At 40.2% G+C, this 25,005-nt stretch overlaps 1 protein-coding gene across 7 annotated transcripts in view; it reads right to left on the reverse strand.

Moving 5' to 3' along the window:
* Positions 1-2,264: 2,264 nt before the first annotated feature.
* CADPS2 (calcium dependent secretion activator 2) overlaps positions 2,265-25,005 on the reverse strand; it is a 584,713-nt gene continuing 561,972 nt past the window's right edge. For 2 of the 7 annotated variants that reach the window (XM_084638323.1, XM_084638324.1), the window contains 3 exons: positions 24,384-24,431; positions 9,441-9,545; positions 2,265-3,374 (listed from right to left, as the gene is read on the reverse strand). In XM_084638323.1, the coding sequence (XP_084494449.1) occupies positions 3,204-3,374; positions 9,441-9,545; positions 24,384-24,431 (324 nt within the window). In that variant the 3' untranslated portion in view covers positions 2,265-3,203. The remainder of the gene's footprint in view (positions 3,375-9,440; positions 9,546-24,383; positions 24,432-25,005) is intronic. The other 5 variants (XM_084638326.1, XM_084638328.1, XM_084638327.1 and 2 more) reach the window with 4 other exon arrangements.

Here is a 25,005-nt window from a genome sequence, read left to right on the forward strand (position 1 = left end):
GTCTGGTGCAGGACTCAATAGCCCCACCGGGCACCGTTAAGAAAAGAAAGACCCACAGACCCGCACTTGTCACTCTGTCCTGCTCATGAATAGCAGCGCAGCCTCAATAGCCAACAAAACGCTGGGGATTTCCCTGAACTGTCCCGCTGCCCTGGCCTTGCAACTCGCCTCTGCTGGGCTGCAAGGTGCGATGCAGGCCCATCAATACCCAAGCAGCTCGGCAAACCCCCAGGGTGGCTCTGGAGCTCTCCTCGCGAGCCAAGGGATTCACTAAACGTGCAGTTGTCCAGCCCGGGAAGGCAATTTGCAGCCACGGGGGCAGAACACCAGCGAAAGCCGCTCACTCGCAGCTCCCAGAGACTTTGGCCCCGGCGTATTCAAGTGCACGCACAGCGCTCGTCGTTTGTCCAAGGGATCCAAAAAACACCTCGTGGCGCTACAGACTTCCCCACAATAGCCCCCCCCCCTCCTCCTCCTCCACCCACGAGGGAGGCCAATTTACTCTGGTCTCTGACCGATCCAGCCGGCCGAGTCTGGATTTGGCCCGTTATTCCCGAGGAAAGTTGAGAGTTTTGGGGGGATTAAACGCTGGCCACCATTGCCAGGGCAGCTGCTGTCTCGTTTGAGGAGGAGACGTTTCCCAGCTCTCTCCCGACACAGCCCGCTGGGCGCCCCTCGTCCCCGGGCATCTCTAGTTTGCCCCGGGAAGGAGCCCGCCATTCGCTGTGAGGTTCGTGCCGCGCGTGCCGAGAAGCCAGGGGTCCTTAGGGGCGAGCGCTGCAGCGAGCTCGGCCTTCACCATGCGGCAAAGGAGATGGCTGCACCGTGAGTTTCACAGGGCGCCCGAGCTTTTTGGGCCGGACGGTGACCGGGAGGAGGGAGATGAGACGAGACCGAAAGACGATCTGGGAGATTACTACGTACGGGGGACTAGGCGATTATAAAATAGAGCTTGACCGGTTACTGCAAAAGGGACGTTGGTACAAACGCCACCGATTTAGCGCTTCAGCTCCAAATAGCGAAGGGTGCCCAAACCCCCACGCAGCCGCGCGTGGCGTATTTGCTCGGCGGAAGCTTGCGCGCCTCGCGGAGCGAAGTGTCCCCCGGGGCCACGGCTGCGAGGGCCGCTCTGTTTCAGAAGGTTTTTTGGGCCTGGGGGGGGGGGCGGCTCCGCGGGGTTTGGCCCGTCCCCCCCAGCGCGGGGTGGGACTGCGGTTAGGAGCTGGCCACGGGCCTGGGCCGCCAATCCCACCCCATCCCCTTCGGGAGCGGTTCCGAGCAGCCTGGGAGCGCCAGCGCTCTCCTCCTGCTTCTCTCTCCAGCCCCGCTCATCTCACCCGGGGGCCGGCGGCTGCCTGTCCCGCTCCCTTCCCTCCCCCTCCGCAGGGCGCTGCTCCGCCGGGCGAAGGGAACGGGATGCAAACAGCAGCAGCAGCTTCAGCGGAGAATTTGGAAAAATTCCCCCCAAAGCCCAGTAAAGCTCCTCCTTCCCTTTGGCAAAGTGCGCGCGCCCAGCAGCGGCTCTCCCCACAGGCAGGGTGGAGGCTTTAATCCTCTGAGGCCGGGGGAACCACTAATGCACTTCGCACGAGCACTTCCTTGCTACAGCAGCAGCAAATGAAATCCCCTTTGCTGACGGGGTCGGGGCCATGACAACTAAAGGCGATTGAGCAGGGACAATCTGGGAAGGCAGACCAGGAGGCACAGGACCTGGAAAACTTTGCCGCTCCTGGCCCCTGTGAAGAGGCAGGATATGGATGGTTTTCAACAGAAAATGATGTTTGATCTTTCCCTCTATTTCATTGAAACAAACTCCTTTTCGGTTTGGGTGCCAGGAGTGCGGCAGGGAGTAATTGTCATTTTCTTTTCTAAGTAGCTGAGCTATGCAGAAGTGTAACCTGCCTGCCCTTGTTCACACTTAAAAACCAATTCTTAAAAACATTCTTAACGCTCTAAAACTTTTCAATTCATCAGGCCCTTTGCCCTTCCAGAACCCTTGTGAAGTTCCACAACTGTCACCGCAAGGAAACTTCATGTAAGCTGCACTCTTTTTGAATTGTTCTATGAGAAAAAAACACTTTGCTCTGTTAAATTAAGCACAGACATTTAGTGTCAATGGGAACTTCAGTAACTTCTTTCCACTCCTCCTTCTGATATTGCTCTTTCAGAATTCCTCTGGATCCCATCCATACGAAGATTCATACACCTTCTCTGAAAATAAACACTGTGGTATTTTTTTTTAATAGAAACAGCAAATTTTGAGACAACCTTGTCTGATTCTGTCAAACTCACATCAAAGGCATGGGAATATGGGAGTTTGTTTACAGAACACAGCCCTGGGCTCATACAAAGCAGGTTATCAAATACAAGCATTGAGAAATAGCTTATCTGTTTTTACAAGAAAAACTAGGTGACAGTTTGAATGATTTGAAATACTGAAAACATCTTTTAATTTTAGAATTCTATACAAACTTAGATACAGACACGGTCATGACAAAATGTGTTCTTATTGCCTGCAAAATTTCACATAGAAATAGAAACACTGATGGCAAGCTTACTGACATCCAACCTGATGAGATATCCTTAAACTTGCAAGATGAATGTAGGGAAATAGAAGACACAGTAAGTAAGTAGCGTATGTGCATTTTGTCATCCCTAGAGTCTTCTTATTTATACACCAAACTCAAAGCACTGTGAACCAAGATTTAAGTTTTTAACACACATCACACAATAATGAAAAATTAAGTACAAAACAAGAAAAAATATGTAAAGTGTAATCCTGAAAATACACTGTTTTTTAAACAAGGGCACTGAATTAGTCCAAGAATGATTTCCTGTATAATTGTGTATTATGGAGGCACACATCTTGTTTTCTGCACAGGACATCACTATTTGATGGAGTAACAGGAACAAATGGTAACTCTAACAAAAGGTAAAGAAACGTAATCACAAGGGAAACTCAAACTCCATGCCAACACTCTCACAGTTCTAAGCAAAGCTATACATTGAAATATGCTAAAATCATTGTCCTCAAAAAATTCTTGGCACTTTTGCTCCCAATAATTCTGCTTTCAGATTTAAAAAAGTGGAATGAATTACATTTTTGGTACTCGAGTGGGTAAAACAAAACTATAAATGCAAATACAAGGACAAGTTACAAAACAAACATTTAGTGTTGACCTTCTAGGTGAAATATCTCACTATCATCCTTCTTCTTCATCGCTGTCTTTCATGGTGATACCCTGAAGTCCTCCCCCATCAGTGACTGAGACTGTGGCCTCCTCTACTTTAAGACGGCTGTGAATGGTATCATAGGTTTTACTATTCAGTGTTCCTTCCAACACACCCTGCAGTCTGAAATCTCGGTAGGTTTTCTGTAGCAAGAAGAGAGAACATTCTAAATGCACCATTGGATTTTCCCAAGAAGCCCATGCATAGTCACTGCATAAAGTGCCCAATTATACAATTATTAGAATAGTTTTACTCCTTTTAAAAATACAGGCCTATCCTTTTAAGTGGTGCTGGTGCTTTCACTTTTGAGTCAGAGCTCAGCACTTTCCGAGAATTAGGCCTTTTAAAAATCTCAAGATAACCCTCCAAAATACAAGGCACCCAAAATCACTAATCACTTTTGAAAATTTGGGCCACAGAACACAACCACCAAAACCAGGCTGTGTGTCCATATAAGCAACTTATTGTCATAATCGTTTGAGAACTTGTGCAAGTCAGGAGAGATGTGAAGTGATAATAAGCCACCTACTAGAAACATTAAATAGTTCATGTTACCAAGATATATTAGCAATTATTTCTTTAAGGTAGTTATCAACTTTTTCCTCTTGTGCACCACTTTGAAAGAAAGATCGCCTTTCATGGGTCTGTTCCCTCCCAATACAATAATCCCCTAAATACTTGGTTCCCAAAGACCTTCTTTACACTTTGATCTCTTGCAGTGGTCCAGCTTTCACTAGTGGTAGCAACCATGGAAGTGGACAGAGGTGTTAACAGCCTGTTGTCTAACTTTGGGTAATTTTTGCAAAACTGCATTAGCATAGACAATGTTAAATTGTTTCATTCTATAGACACCAGAAAAGGGTCCACTGTCCCCAATTTAAAAAACCATTCCTTTAAGATGGTGTGTTTTGTGTTAAGCTTCCAGACTTCACTCAGTGCATATTTCACAGTAACTCTGTAGTCCCCTCATTCATTCAGAGATAAACTGACAAAGAGCTTTGTGAATGTCTAAACAATTTGGCATAATTCTGTGAAATCAGTCTTAAGAGTACAGCATTTTGAAACTGAGAAGTCTACAGTTGTATATTCAATTATATTTGGTTACAGCTACTGTTTACCATCCAGCAGAATATCTCAACACCTGCACTCTTTCCTCATAATATAATTTATTTTGCAGTTATCTCTGCATTATAAACCAGGTGTTTATGAAAATACTTTCAAAAACAAGTTTTAAGATGTGTTCTGTATTCTGTGACATAACAGTTTCTATGGTCACTGCTTAAAAAAAAAAAGCCAGAGTAAATGCTCACTTAAATTGCAAATCATCTACATATCCTTCCCTTTGTTCACTTCTCAAGGTTTTGTTTCCCTGATGCATTGATTTGCCATGACACAGCAGAGGCTACTGTTTCATTTGACTTTCTATGTTGGGCAAGAAGACATTATTCAGTGATGATGTCTAAAAGCAGGCAGGCAGCACTGCAGTAGTGAAAATCCAACACACTCATACTCTGCCATGTTTTCTGGTAGCACTGGTTTGGGCTTACAATGTGCATGGAAAAAGCTATAGGAGAAGAGGACCAGGAAAGGACTAAAGCCCCACAATTCCCTACTACTTTGTCTACTTTGACCACTGCCTGTTAATTTCCCATATGGATCCATTTTGCTGACTTTTCCCTATCTCATTGATTCTGCCTCCAGTCCATCTAAAACACAGCTATCAAGTTTTTCATTCTTCCAATGCTCTGACTAAATCACTCCTACTGATTCTCAATCCAGATTTAATATTTTTGCATTCATATTATATGCCTATTGAATAATCTCTTGTAGATGCACTGACATTTCAGTGCAATAAAATCAACAATAAAGTAACTATAACTCAGGGTAATCAAAGCAATCCCAATAAGGACCCTGTATTTCCAGGGAACCCGTCCTTAACCAACTCCCTTAGACTATTCCTGGGTTAACTGATGAGGTCTGCAGCCTGCCCTGAACATCACAGTTGTTTCTCTGTTGGATCAAAGAGGGAATAAGTTCCAGAGTTGAAGACCTTCTACTGAGATGGCTCTGTTCTTAGCCCCAAAATGAACATATCAGTTTGATCATCTCAGCTGATTTCAACTGCTGCACCCTCTCTCTCTTACCCTGAATTGCATCTGGAAATGAATTGGTAGCCACTGCACTCAACAGAACATAGGTATAGCGCGCTCCCTGAAGGAAATCCTTTAAGTCAGTGCTACTTTAAGCTGTGTTCTGAACCACACTGAGATCAAAGTTCTACTCATCACTTTCAGATCTCTCCAGAACTCCATCACTGCTCCTATCTCTTCCATCTCTGCTTATGACCCTTCCTACTTCATGCACTCTATGCTTCCTTTCCAATCACTTGATTTATGTCCCACATCCACTATAACCTTCTTTCATGACACCCTCAAGGCCTGATATTGCTTGTGCAAGTACAAAGCTCAGAAATATCCATTTTAATTAAAAACTTTAACCTATGCTCCAAGTCCCCACATTTTAGAGTTTGTGGGTTACCTTGTGGATTTTTATACTGTGGATTTGAGCAACGTGGGTGCACTTTTCCTTTAAACAAGGAAACAATTATGGGAGAACAAATAGAAAACGCTGTAACTCTGGATACAGTCACTCACTATATTTCACTACTGTATATACAGTAGGATTTTCACACTTTTTCAGAATTCTCCTTTTACATGACTTTTAAAGATTGATTTTGCAACCATTATCCAGACAAACCTCCCATTGATTTCAGCAGAACTTTTGCCTCATGATAGACTTCAGCATCAGGCCCATTGATATATTTTCAGTTCAGTGTAGTGGCCTTCGATGGTACAACTGCTGTTATTGCTAAAAGCAGTTACATATCTAAAGCATCTCTTGCTAATTTGGGAGTTTTAGTATTTTATTAGTATTTCTCCTAGGGTAGCCTCTGCTGGCTAGCTGGGGAAAGAATATTTCTTATCCTTCAGAGTACATTTTTCCCCTCTGTGTGCACGTTCAGGTGCTCTATTGTGCTTGCCATGAATTTAGCATATGGAGGCAGAGATCTGGCATACCTCACTTAGCATACAGCTCTGTGCAAACTGATGGTACTGTATAAATAAAACAATACAAGTAATTATGTACTACCAAGTAATTGTCACTTAATCTCATTTATAGTCAAAGGTATCACTAGTGTCCAAGTAGCAGCCTTTTTTCTTGAATTCCAAGCTTTGATGACCTTCCAAGACAAAAGCTTTTTCATTTACTTAAATCCAGTTTCTTTCCTTTTAAATTTCCAGGAGTGTCCATGTGTTCTGTGGCTGTTTAGCTCATACCAATCTTTTTAAAGACTTTGTGATCCTTTTTTAGGTACTTATAAAATACAACAAGGTTTCCTCTTGGCATCTTTTCCTAAGTGTGTAAGATTAAACTCTCATTCTTATGATGGTAGTTCAGAGCCTTCAAACAACTTACATAGCTCTTTCTCCAGAATTTGTTTATACAGATAGATGTAAAGTGACCCAGATGGGATTTTAGGACCTCTTCTACACTAGAGGCCATAGACATTTAAACCAACTTTGGAACCCTCTCTCACATGCCCATAACACTCCACATGTCTAGCTGCAAAGTTGCTACCAGTTTTGCACAGGTGTTCACTGTACTTCCTCTAAGCAAGGGTAACCACTGTGTCACTCTGTAGTTTTAATGTAGACAACAGTACTGGCATCTATTGACTCACAGTGCACCAGTCACTCGTTAAGTGTCCGATTAGGTAAATCTTTTGGACTCTATGGTCCGGTGGTCAAGTTGTCCAGAAGCTCCTCACTTGTATAATTTTGCCTTTAACTCTCACTGTGTGCACTTCTTGTATTCCATCAGCACTTTAGCCCTGGAGGAGAGCAGGTCATGTTTCCACTGTTGTCCTTCCTCGAGAAAAACGTTGAATTCCACGAGGGGGCTCTCATTGGAGTCACCACTTACAGTGTGTCTTGACTATGCTGTCACCAGCCAGTGGCCTGAAAGGAAATTGGTTCCATGGAAACCAATAGTGCAGGACCTGGCTCTAAGATGGCAAAACTGAACTTGGATGGCCCGGTGGGCCATATTTGATCATTTTTCCAGTTTACAATGAAAATTCCAAATGTAACTCTAGCGTTCAAGAGAAGAATTTGCCCTGATGTTACAGCCATGACTTTAACTGTACAACACGATAATTTGGGGAAAAGGTTATCATTGAGACCAACAACTTCTTATCAGACCTATGGATAACAAGAACATTCAGAACTACAATAGTAAGGATTTAAAAAGTTTGGAAAGGGACACAGATTCCTCTGACTCGAGGTATAAGCCAGTTTCTCACTGATGGGGGTTAGAAAGAAACTTTCCAAGAGGGCAGGTTATCCAATAATTATGTAATGTAGGATTTTTGCACTTTCCTCTGAAGCATTTGGCATTAGCTACAGTCAGTGATAGGACACTGGACTGAAAAGACCACTGGTCTCATTCAATATGGCAATTCCTTTGTTCCTAATTCTACTGGTGCTCTATCTGGCCGAAGAAAAATTAGGAAATTCTATCCAATATGTGTACAGTGTTCTCCACACTGAACCTAATACATCACAATAGATAATGAAATAGAAAAAATAATTAAAAAACAGTTACCATCCACTTTCTTGAGGGCAGGGAAAAAACGGGGTAAGTGTGCTATTGTAATTGTCAAGATAAAAATAGCAGCTTTCAGCAGTCCCTATACAAATTGCTCCAGTCTGTTCCAGGTAAGGATTTGTAATTGAGATGGTAGACATAATGCAGTCAACATATTTATTCACTGTAACTGATCAGTTGATTCCTCTGTAGTGAGGTTACAGTGGACAGTAACTACTCATTCAGGGAAAGGTGTTCACTGCAACTGAATGCAATAACTCTTTGTCTAGGCAGAAGGAAAAAGAGGACAGAGCTCTTTTAAGCATCTGTACTGCATCTGGGTTATGAGGGAGAGGAGAAGGAGGACAGACTCATCTGAGTGGAGCCAAGGGGGAAACAGGAAGAGGCCGGGACAGGGAGGGTCACTGTCTCATCATGTGCACCAGGGGAAGGGGAGGGTATTCATGCCCCTGCTGCATTCCAGAAGGCTTTCTCTCTCTCAATCACTGATCAGTAGCATCTACCCTCCAACCCAGCGGATCAGAATAGAAGCAGATTTTATGATCTTCTGTGGGCTTGCACTAGTTGCCTTTTTTCATTTGGGGCTGGCAAGGAATTTTCCCCTCACTGCCAGATAGGCTGAAGTCGAATGAGTTTTTTCCACCTTCCCTGTAGCAGGTCAGGGACCTGGTGAGGTAGGTAATGAGGGTAGGTCTAGATATCACAATTTGGTAGGTAGTAGGTGTGGTAGGTGTCCAGTGCAGGTACTTATTACAGAGGGGATATGGTTCCCTGATAAACAGGAGCTGGAAGTGGGTTTAGGGCAGTGGTGGGCAACCTGTGGCCCATCAGGGTAATCAGCATGTCCCTGTGGACTGTGCCGCTTCCTGCAGCTCCCATTGGCTGGGAACGGTGAACCGCAGCCACTGGAAGCTGCGGGCAGCCATGCAAATGTAAACGAACTGTCTAGCAGCCCGCCAGCGGATTACCCTGATGGGCTGTGTGTGGCCCGCGAGCCACAAGTTGCCCACCACTGGTTTAGGGGGAGGCATCCCCTAAGGAAGTTGGTAAAAGTAGGGTTGGAGCTCCTAATGTCTGGTTCGGCAGGGAGACAGCCTTATCTTTTTTCCAGCCCCATTTAACTCCCTCAGTTGAGAGGACGGTGGTGAGAACGGGCTGAGATCAGGTTCAGATGGGGGAAGCCTGTGGGCAGTGCTTCCAAATAGGTGGAAATGGTTAAGGAAAGAAAGATGACCTGCACTGTACGATTTATTACCAACTTTTCCGAGATAGTTAAGTGAATAAAGTGGCCTAATTAAATCACATTCATTGCCTGTCTTTCTTCCTGCAAATCAAGATAAGCATTTTGAAACATACTTCCCCCATCCCCATACTCACAGGTAACCAAAGGGGGATGAAACCCTGATAAAAAGTTGCAACTTGCTTTACTATACATGTCTGGATTTGCACAGTGACCCATGTTTATCTATAGTAGTTTATTTTCTATTAACTATCCCTCACTTTTCTCTCTAATGCCCTAATTCAAATATATTTTTGTTTACCTTGACTATCTTGATGAGAGTCTTCAGCTGGTAGACGTGAAGCTGAAGGTCTAATCTATCGGCCAGCCACATACATATGACTTTCATGGAACTGCTGTACCATTGCTAGAAAGAAGGGTGAGAAAAGACAAAACAACTCTGAAGTATTCATTTACCATATTTAGTAATGAGAGGTAATGACCATAGATCAGCCCTCGAAGTCATCAGTGATATAATTTTCTGTTAAGAGAATTGCGTGTGGTGCTAGGAAATCAACTAACTTGACCTAGACTAATGGGTGTAATTTAGGGATGGGAAGAGGGGCATTGCCCCCCACCCCGCCCCCAACTGCAAACCTCAGGCAGGGGCCGAATTTGCCCTCCCAAGCACAGCCCTATTGATCTGACTGGAGCTGCCTCCCCCTCGCAAAAAATATATAGAAGTAAAACTACACCTATTCCTGGACTGTTTTACATTAATTAGCACTCTCTACGCTAATTTGTGTCTTTGAGTTGTAACAAATTAATGTGAAATAGTGTTTTGCACTGTGCTATCTGTCAGTAAGAATGGTTATTAAACACACATATGAACGAACTGACTGCTGAAACAGTAGGGGAAAATGCAGTAAGATTAGCTTTAAAGAAAGATTTTGCCTTGCTTCAGGGTTTCCATACCAAACAAGAAAACAACATCTAATACAGGATAAGGGCATCAACGATGAGCCAAAAATCCTGAAGTCCTTATTCTGTTTTTACTCACTCCTGACTTCGGGAAATCATCCCAAAGTCCATGGGAGTTTTACTTCAGTAAAACCAGAAACAGACAATAAAAGAAGTAAGCTTTTCAGGATTTTGCCTTCCATTTGTTACCAACTATATTACAAAATATCTTTTTTTCCTTTTGCATGCTAGGCATGTCTGTAAACATTTTCACTCAAAGCTTTATGAATAGATATTGCAAAAACAATCTTACTGTAGTTGGTTCTCATTTTATCATAAAAATCACGTCCAGCTCAAATATACAAGAGTCCAAGACAGAGCACCAAGTTGCATTAAAATTAACTAAAGTTAACAGAGTTTTTACAAGACGCTGTAGTAGTTTTATTCCCTCTCATGTAAATTACTAACCAGATGTCATTCAGTCAAAGTATAAAAAAGGAAGGGGCTTGTTTCATTTTAAGAATAAGAGATTACACTTTGAGAGAGTTCATGTCTCATCCTTATTTATAGTCTCTCTCCCACAGGGAGGAGGCTTAAATCCTTTCCTGTTGTAATTTCCTGTCCCCTTACAACATACACAGATATGTAAAGAGAGAAACATTGCGTCTTTATGTTTTAAAATGCAGCATACGATACAAGATGCATATATTAACAAAGTTCAAAGGATGGCTACTATATGCAGCTTTAGCACTCTCTGAATATTGTAAGCCCAATTAAAAATATATTGAAAGATCTAACACAGTGTGGTTTCTGGATATTATCTAACTAATGATAAAAGTAGCACTCTTTGTACCAATAATGCCAGCCTTCTGTAACAAGCTTTTTATGCATATATTGGATACATATTTACATTCTTTTTCTTTATAGTAAATAAAATAAATCTAGACTCAGAAGTGATTAGCAATCAGCTTTAAGAAATGTTTGTAATGATTAAAAGTAAGATTTTCATATGTATTTATTAAGGTTGCTTTAACAATTTTGTTTAATATTGATAAAAGGTATTTTAATTACATATCACAGGAAATAAATTAATTTTACTTTTTATCAAACGTATTCCTATTAATTTATTATTATATTGAACTGAACAAACCATGAATAAAATGCATGTGGCCATACAAATCTCATAAAATGAAATAACTTGATTTGTTTAATATTATGTAGGGTTGATTTGGTATCCATGGAACATTGCTCCGGATCACTGAAAGACATTCCTTAATAGAGTTTCTTTTCTTTTATTAGTCACATGCTTATTTTAGGGTTTTCATTATAATTTCTTCACATTTTTTTAAAATAATGGATAATGGGGTCTTATTCAAGTAAAGGCTGACACAGGATGATTGTCATGTACTATAACAAATAGCATATATGTGAATTCACTTGCTGGACTCTGATGACATGATAAACTTGAAATCTCATATAGACATGCATTCTCTCTGAACCCTCTACTGTTCTTTGCAACAAGATGGACCTAATCTATCCTCTTGTTGGTTAGGTGCTACACATCTTAATCTTGCATAGGGGAGAGATACAGAACATGATTCTATCAATGAATTTTCAGGAAATGAATATTATTCCATGAGAAAAACCTGTATAACATGGGCTACAATTTACTTCTGCTAAGGGGGTTGTATTGAGATAATTGGTAAGGAATGAACGAGCAAGCTGCAGACACTGTGATAAGTTCTGTGACTGGTTATCCTTGTGTAACACTATTGAAATTAATGGAGTTGTAGAAGGAAAATTAAGAACAGAACCTGTCTCATTCTCTCAAAATGTGTGTATTTTCAAAAAAATCCAGATACGTAAATGAAAACTGCCATGGAATTCAAATTCATTACATCACCCCAATAAGACAGACACATTGAAAACACAGCCAAGAAACTAAAATCACTGCTTCACATTAGTCCAGCTAAATCTGGAAATTAAAGAATAAATGCTGCTCAGGCAATATTTGAGAGGCAAATAAAAATTAACTTTGTCCCTCCATTGTATAAATAGGATAATCAATACACTAGGGCAAAAAAGCATTTTTTATAATTATTAACACAAAAATGGTAAAGTGTTAAAATCAAGATCACTGAAAAATGGTTAGCCTAGTTTTAACAAGCTAACCATATACAGGAAAATAGTTCAGTGAAATTACCATTAAGCAGTATTATAAGATATTATATATCAAAACACATGAAGAAAACATTTAAAAAGCACTATATGGAAAATGACATTTAAATTTTGAAGCCAGAATTGTTATAGAATTTTTACAAGAATCACAGCATATTTTCAGGGTCTCTCCCCTCCCGCCTCGCCTTGGTAGACAGAATTCCTGTTACTTTCTGGCCTCTACTCCACAGACTTTGGGCATTTAAGGAATTTCTTCTAGACTATCTAAGATGAATGTTTCCCTTTTTCTGTTTTTTTAAATGGTGTTAAAAAAAAGCAGAGTGCTACAAACTCAGAGGGGGTTGGAAAGCAGGCCATGCATTTTGACCATCATCAGTATAGTTTACTGGCAGAGTATGCACCAAATGTGTCATTTGGAAGATCTGTTGCAAACTCACTTGCAACCGTTAGCAGTCAGATAATGGACTTTAGCTTTCAAAATTTTTAAATAAAAACAGTTCCTTTTTAACTGGTAAAAATGCACTTTTCCCCTTTTCTAACAATGACACTGGAAACGCAGTAAGACACTTGCAGATGTCAACGATACAGTATTAGTGGCTTATTCTTTGCTGTGGTCTGTGCAGACATAAAGCAGTAAGGGAATATTATATATTTTTTCACATCAGTACATGACAGCAGCCAACCACTTTAAGAAAAATATGTTAGTTTTTTCTTATTCATGGTTCATCCAGCTCCTGTAACGGCATGCATTACTCACTTCAATTTTCCAGAGATATCTCTTTTAAAGTAAAAATAAGAGAAAAGGAAAGGCTAGGGTTGACTTTGTGAGACCCCTGTATTTATTCACACTTATTGTGCATGACTGTAGGCTGGTAAATCATATTAGCAGCCTGTCTCCCCATCAAGCTGCTACTTGCTTTCCAGCCCTGGGAAGGTTCAACAAATCAACAGGAGCACGGAAAACAGAACATCAGTCTAATCTAGTGTTTAAGGTGAAGTTTTCAAACCCAATCTAAGAAGATCTTTAGAGCAAGCAACAAGCTGAAGGGCTCAGAAGGTGGTACTGACAATGAAAGAGTGTTGAAATATTGAGAAGCGCAGTACTTGTGCATTTTTAATAACAAGAGGGTCAACAAGGACACAACTCCCTCAGTGCCAATAGATGCCACTGACTATGGAAATTGCCACACCAGGGCTATAAACGCTCTCAGTTCATCAGCTTTCTTAAACAGTTCATCAGCTTTCTTAAACACCCTAAACCCCCTCAGTGGACCTTTAGTCTTGAATTAACAAACCAAAGCAATGAAAGAGGGTGCAGCTTGAATGGCTGGCATTGATCCCCAACTGTGTTCAGCACTGCTATAGGCACTGAAAAACTCTCTCCATTGTCAATAGAAATTGACAAACCTCCTCTCCTAAATAGTACAGCTGAGCCAGGCTGGATCCATGCAGCTGTAAAGGGCTCCACTCTCAGGGCCCAGGAGCACTCACAATAGAACAATCATGAGCTCTTTGTCAGCCCCAGACTCTGCAATTTTCTAACAAGGATTAAAGTTGTTTCTCGGCAGTGCTGGTGAAAAGAGATTTAGCAACATACCGTGCTTTCTTCATGCAAGTTAAAGAGAAGTAGTTAAGGAATTTCATTATTCTGTTGACTACTGGAAATACAAAACAAATATATGAAATATTCACAATCCTTTTTCTTGCCTAATCTATAATGTTTTGAGAATTATTCAATTAAATATAACACTTATCTTCTGAAAGCAAGCACTTCAGATATATTTTTGAAGTTTTATAAAAAGGTGCAGCTGTTTGCCACCTGGAATGAGGACTCAATACATACTAATACACAATGCCTTAGACCTTCTAGGTCTGATATTCCTAAATCTGAATCACAAGGCTCCATAGGGTTTCTATATCTTGGCTATTCCTGGCAAATGGGCACTGTCAAGAATGCTGCTTTTGATGAAGATGAGAGAAAAAAAATTGTAACATTTCGTGGAAACAAAGCTGTAATATTTTTTCTACTGATGTGTTTAGCTTCTTATTGATTAGGAATTGGTGCTGTACAAACAATGATAGGTTTTTACCTCCTCCAGCTACACTTGTCTCAATAGGAACAATAGCAGAGATTATACTTTCCACAAAGACTGTATGTTAAGACAGTGAAAGCTAAACTGCCAGTGTAAAATAAATATTAGTGTGTTTAGAATACTATAGCACCTGTATCAAAATATATTATTATTTAGATGCATAGCACTAATGGTATGCTAAGTGCTTTTAACACTTCAGAAAAAAAGTTAAATCATCAAAAGAATAATGAAGTTAGGTTTAAAAAATGCAAATTATAAAAAAATAAATAGGGACATTAAATAATATGGACATTTTCAATAGACAGAAAGATCTGTTTAGTTACCTAATGTTTCAATCATTCTATATTTCCCCAGCTATAAAATAGGGATAATGATATTGACTTACTTTGTAGAGGTCTTTGAGATCTACTGATGAAACTGCTATACAAGACCTAAGTATTAATTATTATTATTATTGTATCTTTAAGGACACTTTTTGGGCTTAGGAATTATGGCAAATGTTTTCTTATTTGGGTAGTGAAGTTAGACACTTAACTCCGTATGCGTACATCTAGATAAGTGGCCAGATTTCCAGAGTTATTGTTTTCAATGAATGTTGTAGATGCTCGGCACCTCTGAAAAATCAGGCCAATTATCTTGGTGACTGCAAACACATTGGGATGCCTACTTTTATACATCTTGGTCTGTTAATTTTTTCAAAATCTGACGTCACAAGCTCTGTTTGCCAAAAGCTGGGAATGGGTGACGAGGAACAGAACCCTTAAACAGTGAAGTGGCCTGTTAACTGGTAACAATCTGCTATTGTTTATGTTGCATTTTGAGTGTCAATAGCTTTCCTTAACTTGTAAAGCTACATTATATCTACAGATAATTTAATTTATATTTCTAAGCTCTTCAGTCAGGGTGCCACAAAATCATTTAACTAAAACATATTTTCTCTAATGCCAAAGCACATCTATATGATACTCAGCTCTCCACTTCATTGCACAAATATGGAAGCAGGATAAATATGAAGTTATCCAAGTCTGGGCTTGATACCTCAGCCCTTCCTCAGACAAAACTATTGGCTTCAGTGAGAGTAATTCCTAAGGGAGGATTGCAGGTTTGTGTTTCACGGACCAAGCCATGTCCCAACTTTATGTTGCAGCTGTGTTGGATTATGAGTTAAACACTGGAACAGGTTACCTCTGGAGGCTGTGGAATCCTCACCACTGGAAGTTTCTAAGAACAGGTTAGACAAACACCTATCAGGGATGATCTAGGTATTCTTGGTCCTGCCTCAGACCAAGGGGATGGACTGGACAACCTCTTGAGATCCCTTCCAGCCCTATATTTCTATGATTCAATGTATGGTCTCTCCTCAGCAGCCTAACTTATCTTGGCAACAGGTGGTCCTGGTGAAGAAGGAAGGTTAATGGTCTCCAGGAGACCTTGGAACAGACTGCGGGAACTGGACCTTTCACACACATAAGCTTCATCTTCTCTAAGCGGCTTCTGCAGATCCTGCCCCTCTCACCTTCCTGATTACTGCAACAGTAACCCAATGGAACTGCCCTGGGGAAGAGAGACTAGGCCCAGATCTCCAACTTGCTGGCCCAAGGGAGAGAGGAGCTGATGGGGAGGGAATAAGAACATAAGAACAGCCACACTGGATCAGACCAAAGTCCATCTAGCCCCGTATCCTGTCTTTCAACAGTGGCCAATGCCAGGTGCTTCAGAGGGAATGAACAGAACAGATAATCATCAAGTGATCCATCCCATTGCCTGTTCCCAGTTTCTGGCAAACACAAGCTAGCGACACCATCCCAGCCCATCCTGGCTAATAGCCATTGATGGACCTATCCTCCATGAATTTATCTCTCTCTCTTTTGAACCCTGTTAGAGTCTTGGCCTTCACAACATCCTCTGGCAAAGAGTTCCACAGGTTGACTGTGCATTGTGTGAAGAATCTGTTCCCTCCAAAAGTAATTGGCATGTGTGGCTGAGGGAGCTTTGTCCACTTTCATTCTAGGGGGACAGCTCTTTTTCAGAGATATCCGCCTGAAGATTCCCATCTTGGACTACAAGACCCATTCACTCTTCTTGGTTACTACCTGACAGCTAGGAGGGGTGGGGAATTCCACTAGCTAACTCTTATGGAATTAGGGAGATACTACATATGCAGAGTGCCTCTGCTCCTCAGCAGAGAGCATGGGGGACAGGCAACAACAGATCCCTCTGTAGAACTGTTCTTGAGGTGAGAGAGAGAGTGTGTGTGTGTGTGTATGTGAGGGTAGGGGTAGTCCGCATGTGATTATTATTTGTTCCACAGCTGTGTAGGCAGCTGTGGAACAAAGCCAAGCCCTGAAGTTCTGGTGGACTCCATGCTGTGGATGCAGGTGGGATCAGCATTTGGTTCTAATGGGCCAATCTGGTAAACGCTTTCTACTAGACATAGGGCTTAGTAACATGAGTAGCGACTCCTCATCGTATTAAGCAACTGCAGGAACAGTCTTTAAATATGCGACTTTTAATTTTATTTTACTCTAAAAAAACTGTCTGTTCTTTATTAGAGGAGTAACTAGAATATTTTTATTGCTGCTCCTGGAACTTTATTTTTATCTTGGTAAACCAGTAATTACTCTACACAGAATTCTTTAAAAAGTAATTGCTTCAGGTAAACAGTGTATGGAGCCTCACCTTTTAGTTTGAAACATTTTTAGAATCCGGTGGCATTTTTATGCTGCACACATTTTATAGAACACTGAGTGTACAGAGAAGTGATATTTGCAAATATGAATTTGCAGATAGTACTGGAATTAAGTTGCCAGAATTGAGATACACACACCCACACAAAAGTGTTACATTTGAAGGTGCATTTCAATTGATTCTTTTAAAAAAATCAATATGTTAAAAAACCAAATATTATTAACTGTATAGAAATGATCAGTTAAGGAATAGCCAATAACCATCTGCCATACAATCCTTCGTCACTCACTATCACCCTCCCTCTTTTACACACCCAATCTTAGTATGGCCAACTCGTTTTGTTGTGTAATGGAAATATGCTGCTGGATGCGTTGATTTTGTATGTTATTTTCATTGTGTAGTAAAGATTCAAAAAATAATATAGTTCAAAAGGTTTATTAAGATATGTCATCAGATATTTCACAGTGTGATATGATGAAGGGGTAAAATAATATTTTAATGAATGACTGGTGTAATTTGGTAATATAATGTCCATTGATTGTATGGTGTTTTAGGTTTATGCGACTGTAGGAAAGCCTGATAAGTTGTATTTTATAACTACATTAACTATATTGTGTATCCGATAACAAGAAGTTTTTCTGTAGTGAATAACGCTGTAGTAATATGTTGGAAATGGGTCCCTTCAATAAATAAAATAATCAAGATTTACTGATCTCCAGTCATTTGTTATTTTGACATCGGCATACATATCAGACGCTTTTGGGGAGGGCAAAATTAATGTCAGGCGGAGGTGTAAATCTGATGGAATGATAATGATGAAGGATTGTATGAGCATAAAGAAACTGGGTGAATCCTGTAATTGTTAATTTGTAGATGTGTGAGTTTGAGGTTCACAATTTTGTGACGAGATGTATAATCTTGGTTTTGGGTGCCAACTAGACTCCATTGAAACACACTTTCAACCATAAAACCTTCTTGTAATGAATATTTGGGGGGGGGGGAATTTCCTCTATTTGTTTTTTATAAATTTTATAAATCATAAATTTAAATCTGGGAAATAAGGTCCACAGAAGGGGATCCTTACTGTAACATTTTATGAGGCCCAGTGCATGTGGAGTTGTGTGTGTCTGGAGTTGTATCTGTGTGGATCATGGGGTTAGAGGACAGTGGAAGGGAATGGAGCTTTTTATCTACACTGTAAACTAAGTGCTTAAAGTTTTCTATCTAGAAAATTTTAAATATTTAAAATTTATCATGGATAAACTCTCCATTTCCCCATCCCAATTCCTGTACCCCATTCTAGCCAATTCCTGTACACCTTCCTACTCAAGTATCCTGCATCCATTTTCTATGCCTCCCCCAGTCCCCTGCACCCTTTTCTATACCCCTGGCTCCCTGCACTTCCCCTTCTTTCCCCACTGCATGCTCCGCCAGTCTCCTGTCCTCTCATATTCTTCTTCCTCCCACAGACACCCTAATCCAACAAATAGTAGCACAGTTCTAGGTCACCCAGTCTATTCCCCTTGAAACTCACGTCCCCACTTCTACAGGCCTCCTCCTGGACTCCTGCTCATCCGCATATCCTCCACCTCAAATCTCTCCCTCTAATATTTGGAAAAAATTTAGAGCATTGCAGAGTGTGTGTATGTAAATAATTGCTCTGTACAGCCTAAACTGTATCCACAGGTAACAGGAAGGGAGGAGTGAGGAAGAACAATACTGCAGCCGGCCACTTTATGGCACTGATAACTCTGCAGATCTATTCTCTGCCCAAACCCATTGAAAAGGGAATCAGGATGGGACTTTTTTCAGCCTGGTAAAGTGACAAACAGACCTTTATTACTTCACAAAGTCTATTCTCTCCTTACAGCAAGGTGATCAGCTTTCCTCTTGTATTCTGGCCTGTACTTAGAAGGAAGAACACTTCCTTTTCCCCTCAGGGCTCCTCCTCCTGCCTTCCTATGCCTTTATTTATACCCCTACTTGAATGATCCCCTAATTAGTCTCTTCCCTGCCTACTTTAGTGAGGGGTTCATATTATCCACTTTTGTAATCGAGCCACCAACACCTCCCTTGCAAAACTACAAACCCAACAAAACTACTCACCCAAACCACAGAATCCACATGGCCAACATTACCAAACAAATTTGGAGTTTGTTGGCTGAGCCATTTTGGGGATAGGAAGAGCCAAAAACTGTTAGGATCATTTTAAAAAATATGTCACTGAGGGGGAAACTTTTAAATCCCACAGCTTTAAAATTCTTTTTCTGATTTTTTCCAAACATCCTAGAAAAACTCTGTCATAGAATGAGATATGGCATGTTCCATTTCATGGGGATTGTTTTTCTGAAGAAAAGTCAAGTTTTTTTATTTTAAACTGAGCTCAGGGTTGGAGGCTACATAACTGTGGAAGTACTGTCATTCATAACAAATGTAAATGTTCAATACATGATATACAGTAACCATCCATCCACATACTGTATACGACATTGCTATCTCAGAGACAGATATAAAATTCCAAAATAATTTGTTTGCAACATTTTGGTAATGTTGTAATTGCAACTTTTATCATCTGCATCTCCCTTCTGCCTTCCTCACATACGATAGATGCAGACTGAAGTGGGGTTTTGCAAAATTATCTATACACAAATCTTCCATCCAGACCTGGACATCTGTTATGTTATCTTTATTTTAAATATCGTGTGCTAATGTAGGGCTTATTAAAGTGAGAGAGTAATGGCATTGGAACATATAGCTTCTCCCCCACCCCTCACCTCTGCCCATGCCCTTCATTCTTAAACTGCACTGCTCTATGCTATCACAGTACTAGGGCTTCCTTGAGCACCTACTACCAGTCATGCCATATTTGTGTGCTCTGCTGTACGTTGTGGTTCTATGATATAGACCAATGTTCACCAAAGAACAGAATGAGACCAGTCAGTTAACGTTTCTTGAGCTTAAGCCAACACAAATCCCCAAAATAAATAAATAAAAGGTGAAACGCCACTGTTTAAAATTACTTCATGCTATCCCCATCACTAATGTCCTAGTCCCACAAACACTTATGCACCAGCTTAACATTACCATTGTGAGTCATCCATCAAAGCCAATGGAACTGCTAATGTGTAAAGTTAAGGACATAAATAAGTAATGCTCAGATCCTAAAATGGCTTATTTTCAGGCCTGGTGGCATTGCCCCTTACAAAGGAAGCTCTCAATTTACATCTGAAGTTAGGCAAATATGTTTAGATTAGAGCATTTTAAAAATGCTTGTCTCTTTAATCTGGATGTTGTTTCTATGACATAACTCCTGGTTTAGTTCTTTTCAACTCTGATGCGCACATCTTTTCCATTTCACACACCTGCATTCTTTTCAACCCACCTTGAACTTCTCCATGAACTTCTCTTCTGTGTTTTTACAATTTGGTTTGCATATTTTTACATATGTGCGTAGTGTGCACAGTGAAAAGTGAAGGACAGGTGTTAAGCCTGAGTCCTATGAAAAGATACATAGATATATGAGGGAACACTAAAAACGAGGCCCTTCTCTTGGTTGAAAGAAATCCTGAATTCATACATGTGACCCCTATGCTCATGGAAATCAGTGGCAAAGCTCTCACTGAATTCAGCACTGTAGGATCAGACAAGCAGCACTTACTACTGATGTTTACTAACTTCACAAATTGTTTCAGATAGCTTGCAGCTTCTTCTCATTAGACTATTCTGATTTACAAAGGAACACCCTATTTCTGCTGCTGTATACCAATTCTCATAAAACCAGAGCACTCTCACTGGGTGCCCCTCATTCTTGGCAGCTTCTTTACATGGTGAATAATACAGTTATGTTTCTGTTTGTGAATATTTACACATAGGGTTGTTGTTGTTGCTTTGTAGCGAGCATGACCCAGATGAGACACAAGTCAAAAACACCAAACCTGCATGGTATGGTTCCAGAAGCGACGAGTTTCATCTGCTGACTCTGTGTGTGTGGATTACACTACATCAAGAAATCAACATGCTCTAGGTGGTGCTTGTGCCTGGCACTTCATGGTGAACAAATATTAGATAAGACAATGCAAATGGCACAATCCCTATTGATTTTCCTTGACTGCACAGAATGTGACAGCTGTAGGCACAGTTATCACTTACCAACAGCCTCATCTAATGTTTCAGTGCTGGTTTATATGTGTAAACTTGTAAGTGTCCCATAAATTTCATTAAGGTACCAGACACTTTTCAAGCCATCTAGATAAAAGATAAAATACGTGTAACAAGCTGCTTATTTGCACATAGTCCTAGTGGGACAAAAGGGTTAAGGGATTTAATCTTGACTAGGTGTTGGGAGGAGTTCACTGTTTGCTCAGATTGGTTATTTTTCTTGATGCACAGGCGTGGATGGATAGGTGCATTTAAAAGAAGTCTAAATAAACAGTGGGCACCATAAATATTTCTAGTAAAAGATTGCCAACCGCAGGCATTTACAAATCATGAGTCAGACTCCCAAAAATCATGAGGTTGTCTTAAAAATGAGATTTTACAAAATAATCCAGGTTAGGATTTTTTAAAATTTGACTTCTGGTTTTTGAATCTTTAGGATTCACATTTTCAAGACTTTCTCCGCCACCATAAGGCTTAGAAATGTACTTTTTCTTTTTTAAGTGAAAGTCGAGATTCGCAAGTAATCAGTTGAAACCAGGAGCTGGAGAAACTCTAAATAATATGAAACTCATGATAAAAGCAGAAGAGTTGGCACTGTTGAGAAAATGACTTCATTTCCCTGTTTCTTGTTTTTTCAGCTATTGTACAGATCTCAATTCTTTCCTAGCATCTAGCTCAGAGACTCTTGCTCCCCAAACTGCAGCAGTTTAGAGGAGTCATGCAAATGACACAGTTAAGCTTGTGAGGAATAAGCGGCACGCATCAACTCCATGGCTGTATCTACACTACAAGCAAGGGGTGTGATTCCCAGCTTGTCTAGACATAGTCGTGCTAGCTCGTTGAGAGCTAGTGTGAGTATAAATAGCAGTGTAGCTGCAGTTACTCGGGCAGTGGCAGCAGCATGGTTCAGCCATGCCGCGAACATACCCAGAGGGTTCAGACGGGTTTGTGATTGGCGTGGCTAACCTGGGCTGATGCTGTCCATGCTACTTCAACTACACTGCTATTTATACTTGCTCTAGCTCCCACTGAGCGTACATGGCCTGGGAATCACACCGCTAGTTTGTAGTGTAGACCTAGCCCATGAGCGCAACACACTGACTGAATTATGGCACATACAACCCCTGAGGCGAAATCATTCCCATGTCTTCTCATGCTGGTAAAGGAGGGTGACAATAATAAGATCCAAGATGGAGGCATCAAGGACTTGAGGAAAAGCATCTTCAAAATGAAGAGGTGGGGAAAATTTAGGACCACACTGGACTACCCACCATGCTAAGGCCCAGGTCATAATAGTCAGAAAGAGCCAAAGGAATTACTTGCAAGAATTCTTCTATAGAAAAACAGTCCATTAAACTCTTAAAAATGCTCACAGTGGATTCCACCTGCAAGTTACTGTGCACATTGGTCCTGATCTTGCTAACCACATGCTTAACTTTAAGCATGTGAGTAGTTCCATTGATTTCAATAGCAGTGAGCTTTGTTGGATCAGTGCTAGACTGAGCTCTCTGCTTTTCAATAAAATCTGGGTAAAAATGTTCCTCTATTCTTTATAAAATCATACTGGATTATCTTTACCAGATTTTAAATGGTCTATTTCTTTTCTATAGACCTTCTCATCTTAAAAAAGAGTGGGGAAAATTATTTAGAAAAAAATAACTACACTGCAGTGGACTTTAAATAACATATTTGCAAGATACTGATAGCTTGTGTATGTATGCATGTGTGTGTGCACAAAACATCTTCATTCATATTCAATGTTTGGTAAAAGTGCCTGAAAAATAAAAATATTTGTTCTTTTTTTCACTGGAAGGAAAAGTGATACTACAAACTGTTTTAAGGAGACAAACATTCTTCCAGTTCAAGAGAAAAACTGAGATCAATTCACATATGGAGGGCTTTTTTTTTTTTTTTTTAAATATTAGGCACAATTAAAGTTGAGTTAAGGCTCTGGTGGAAATCTAAAGAGCATCGGCAAATCTGAGCACTGCTCAGCTTTTGAATTGCTTTTCTACTTCTCAGTTCTTTTAAATGGTTTTCTATGGCAGGAACATTTTTCTTAATTAGTCACAGCTAATTAGCGTTCTGGCATAGACAAGTAATCAGAAATGTCAGAGCTGCAAGGCTACATCTCCCTAATCCTTTGATAGTAATTCAGCCTCCTGGGAGGGCCTCAAGCTGCGGTAAGTAGTGGCTGACAATAAGGCAAAATTAGGTGGGCAGCAGACCATTAGGATAGAAAAATAAAAAGCACTACCAAATCCTGCTGAGCACCATCAGGCAACTAACTACACTGCCAGATGAGGTGCCTGTTTAAGCCTGTGTTGTTAATTAGCTGATTCTACCAGACCTGCCACATATGTCCAGGTGCATCATGCAAAGATGTGTAATTCTGGGTTTGTGCCAAATGACAATTGTGTTCTTCTGCGATCACATTTCAAGAATCTGAGCAAGAAGTCTACATATTTCTTGAAGATTATTCTGAATTCTCAAAGAAATAAGAAGATCAACAAACTACAATACATTTGCTTGTTGAGTTTCTTTTAGGTAATTAGGTACGCTCCTCTCAAGTTTCGCAGATTTTAATTCACATACAGCTTTAGAGTCAAGTCAAGGCCTTTAACCAGTCCACACCTAGTTTCAACTTGTCAGAGTTATCTTGGCATATAACCTAGATCAAAAGTAAACCTTTTTATAAAATCTTACACTTGCAAATCATTACTTAACTTTGACAATGATGATTATTAACTAAAACTAACTTGACAGGTAGTAATTTGAGAATGTGTAATTTTTTCAAAATGAGACATTAAATTTTGCTAGAAAAACACTGCTAAATACTACATTAATGTTGCTTTCTGAGACAGACATGGACAACATCGAGAACAAACCAGTACAATAGAAAACTCAAAACTCACACCTAAAACACATTCTTACTCTAGCAAATGTCACCAGGAAAATAAATTATTTTTTATTTACTAAGGAGAAACACACGTTTTTAACTAGGGATCATTCTTTCAAATTATTATAAATGCTATATGAAAACATGCAGCTGAATTGGCCAATAAATTGTTTGCTTCTAGATACTAGCAGACATAACAAACACACGTGAATTAAACAAGCACTTCATATCCACCCTTCAGCACATAATGACATACATGACATAACAATCTTTAGAAATAAACTATTACCTCAAACAGCCTCAAGTACATCAATGAACTTATATCATCCATCCCTTTCTACTAATGGAAAAGGAAAATAATGGTTATGACATGGAAACATGATTAGTATTCAGTTCAGCGTGTTGACATTATAACCAAAATAATGTGATCAATCAGTTTCTTTTGACAGAAAAAATTAAAAATAAATAGAATGACTGGTTATGACAGGTCAACAAAGTTAATGGCTTATATTTGAACATCTCAAATACAAAAGCACAACAGAATACAAATAATATAGGCTATGGAAAGCTGGGAAAAGCTGAAACATTGTATGTTATATGTAATAAATCCCAGTGTTTCTAAATTTCAAAGAATACTGTATGAGTGCTTTACCCTTCATTTCTATTCCTCTAATCATTGTAAGTGTTCATGCATACATATACAGTGACCAGCATAATAAGGCCATGATGTTGCAAACACTTAGGAATGTGCTCACCTATAGACACGTGAGCAGTCCCACTGAATTCAGTTGGGCTGTAGGCCATATAAAGGCCTTACTTACAGGATGGGGGGACTCTATCCTGGGAAGCAGTGACTTTGAAAAACATTTGGGGATTGTGGTGGATAATCAGCTGAACATGAGCTCCCAGTG

Source organism: Lepidochelys olivacea (genome assembly GCF_965140295.1).
Source record: "Lepidochelys olivacea isolate rLepOli2 genome assembly, chromosome: 1".
In the NCBI taxonomy this organism is placed as follows: Eukaryota; Metazoa; Chordata; order Testudines; family Cheloniidae; genus Lepidochelys; species Lepidochelys olivacea.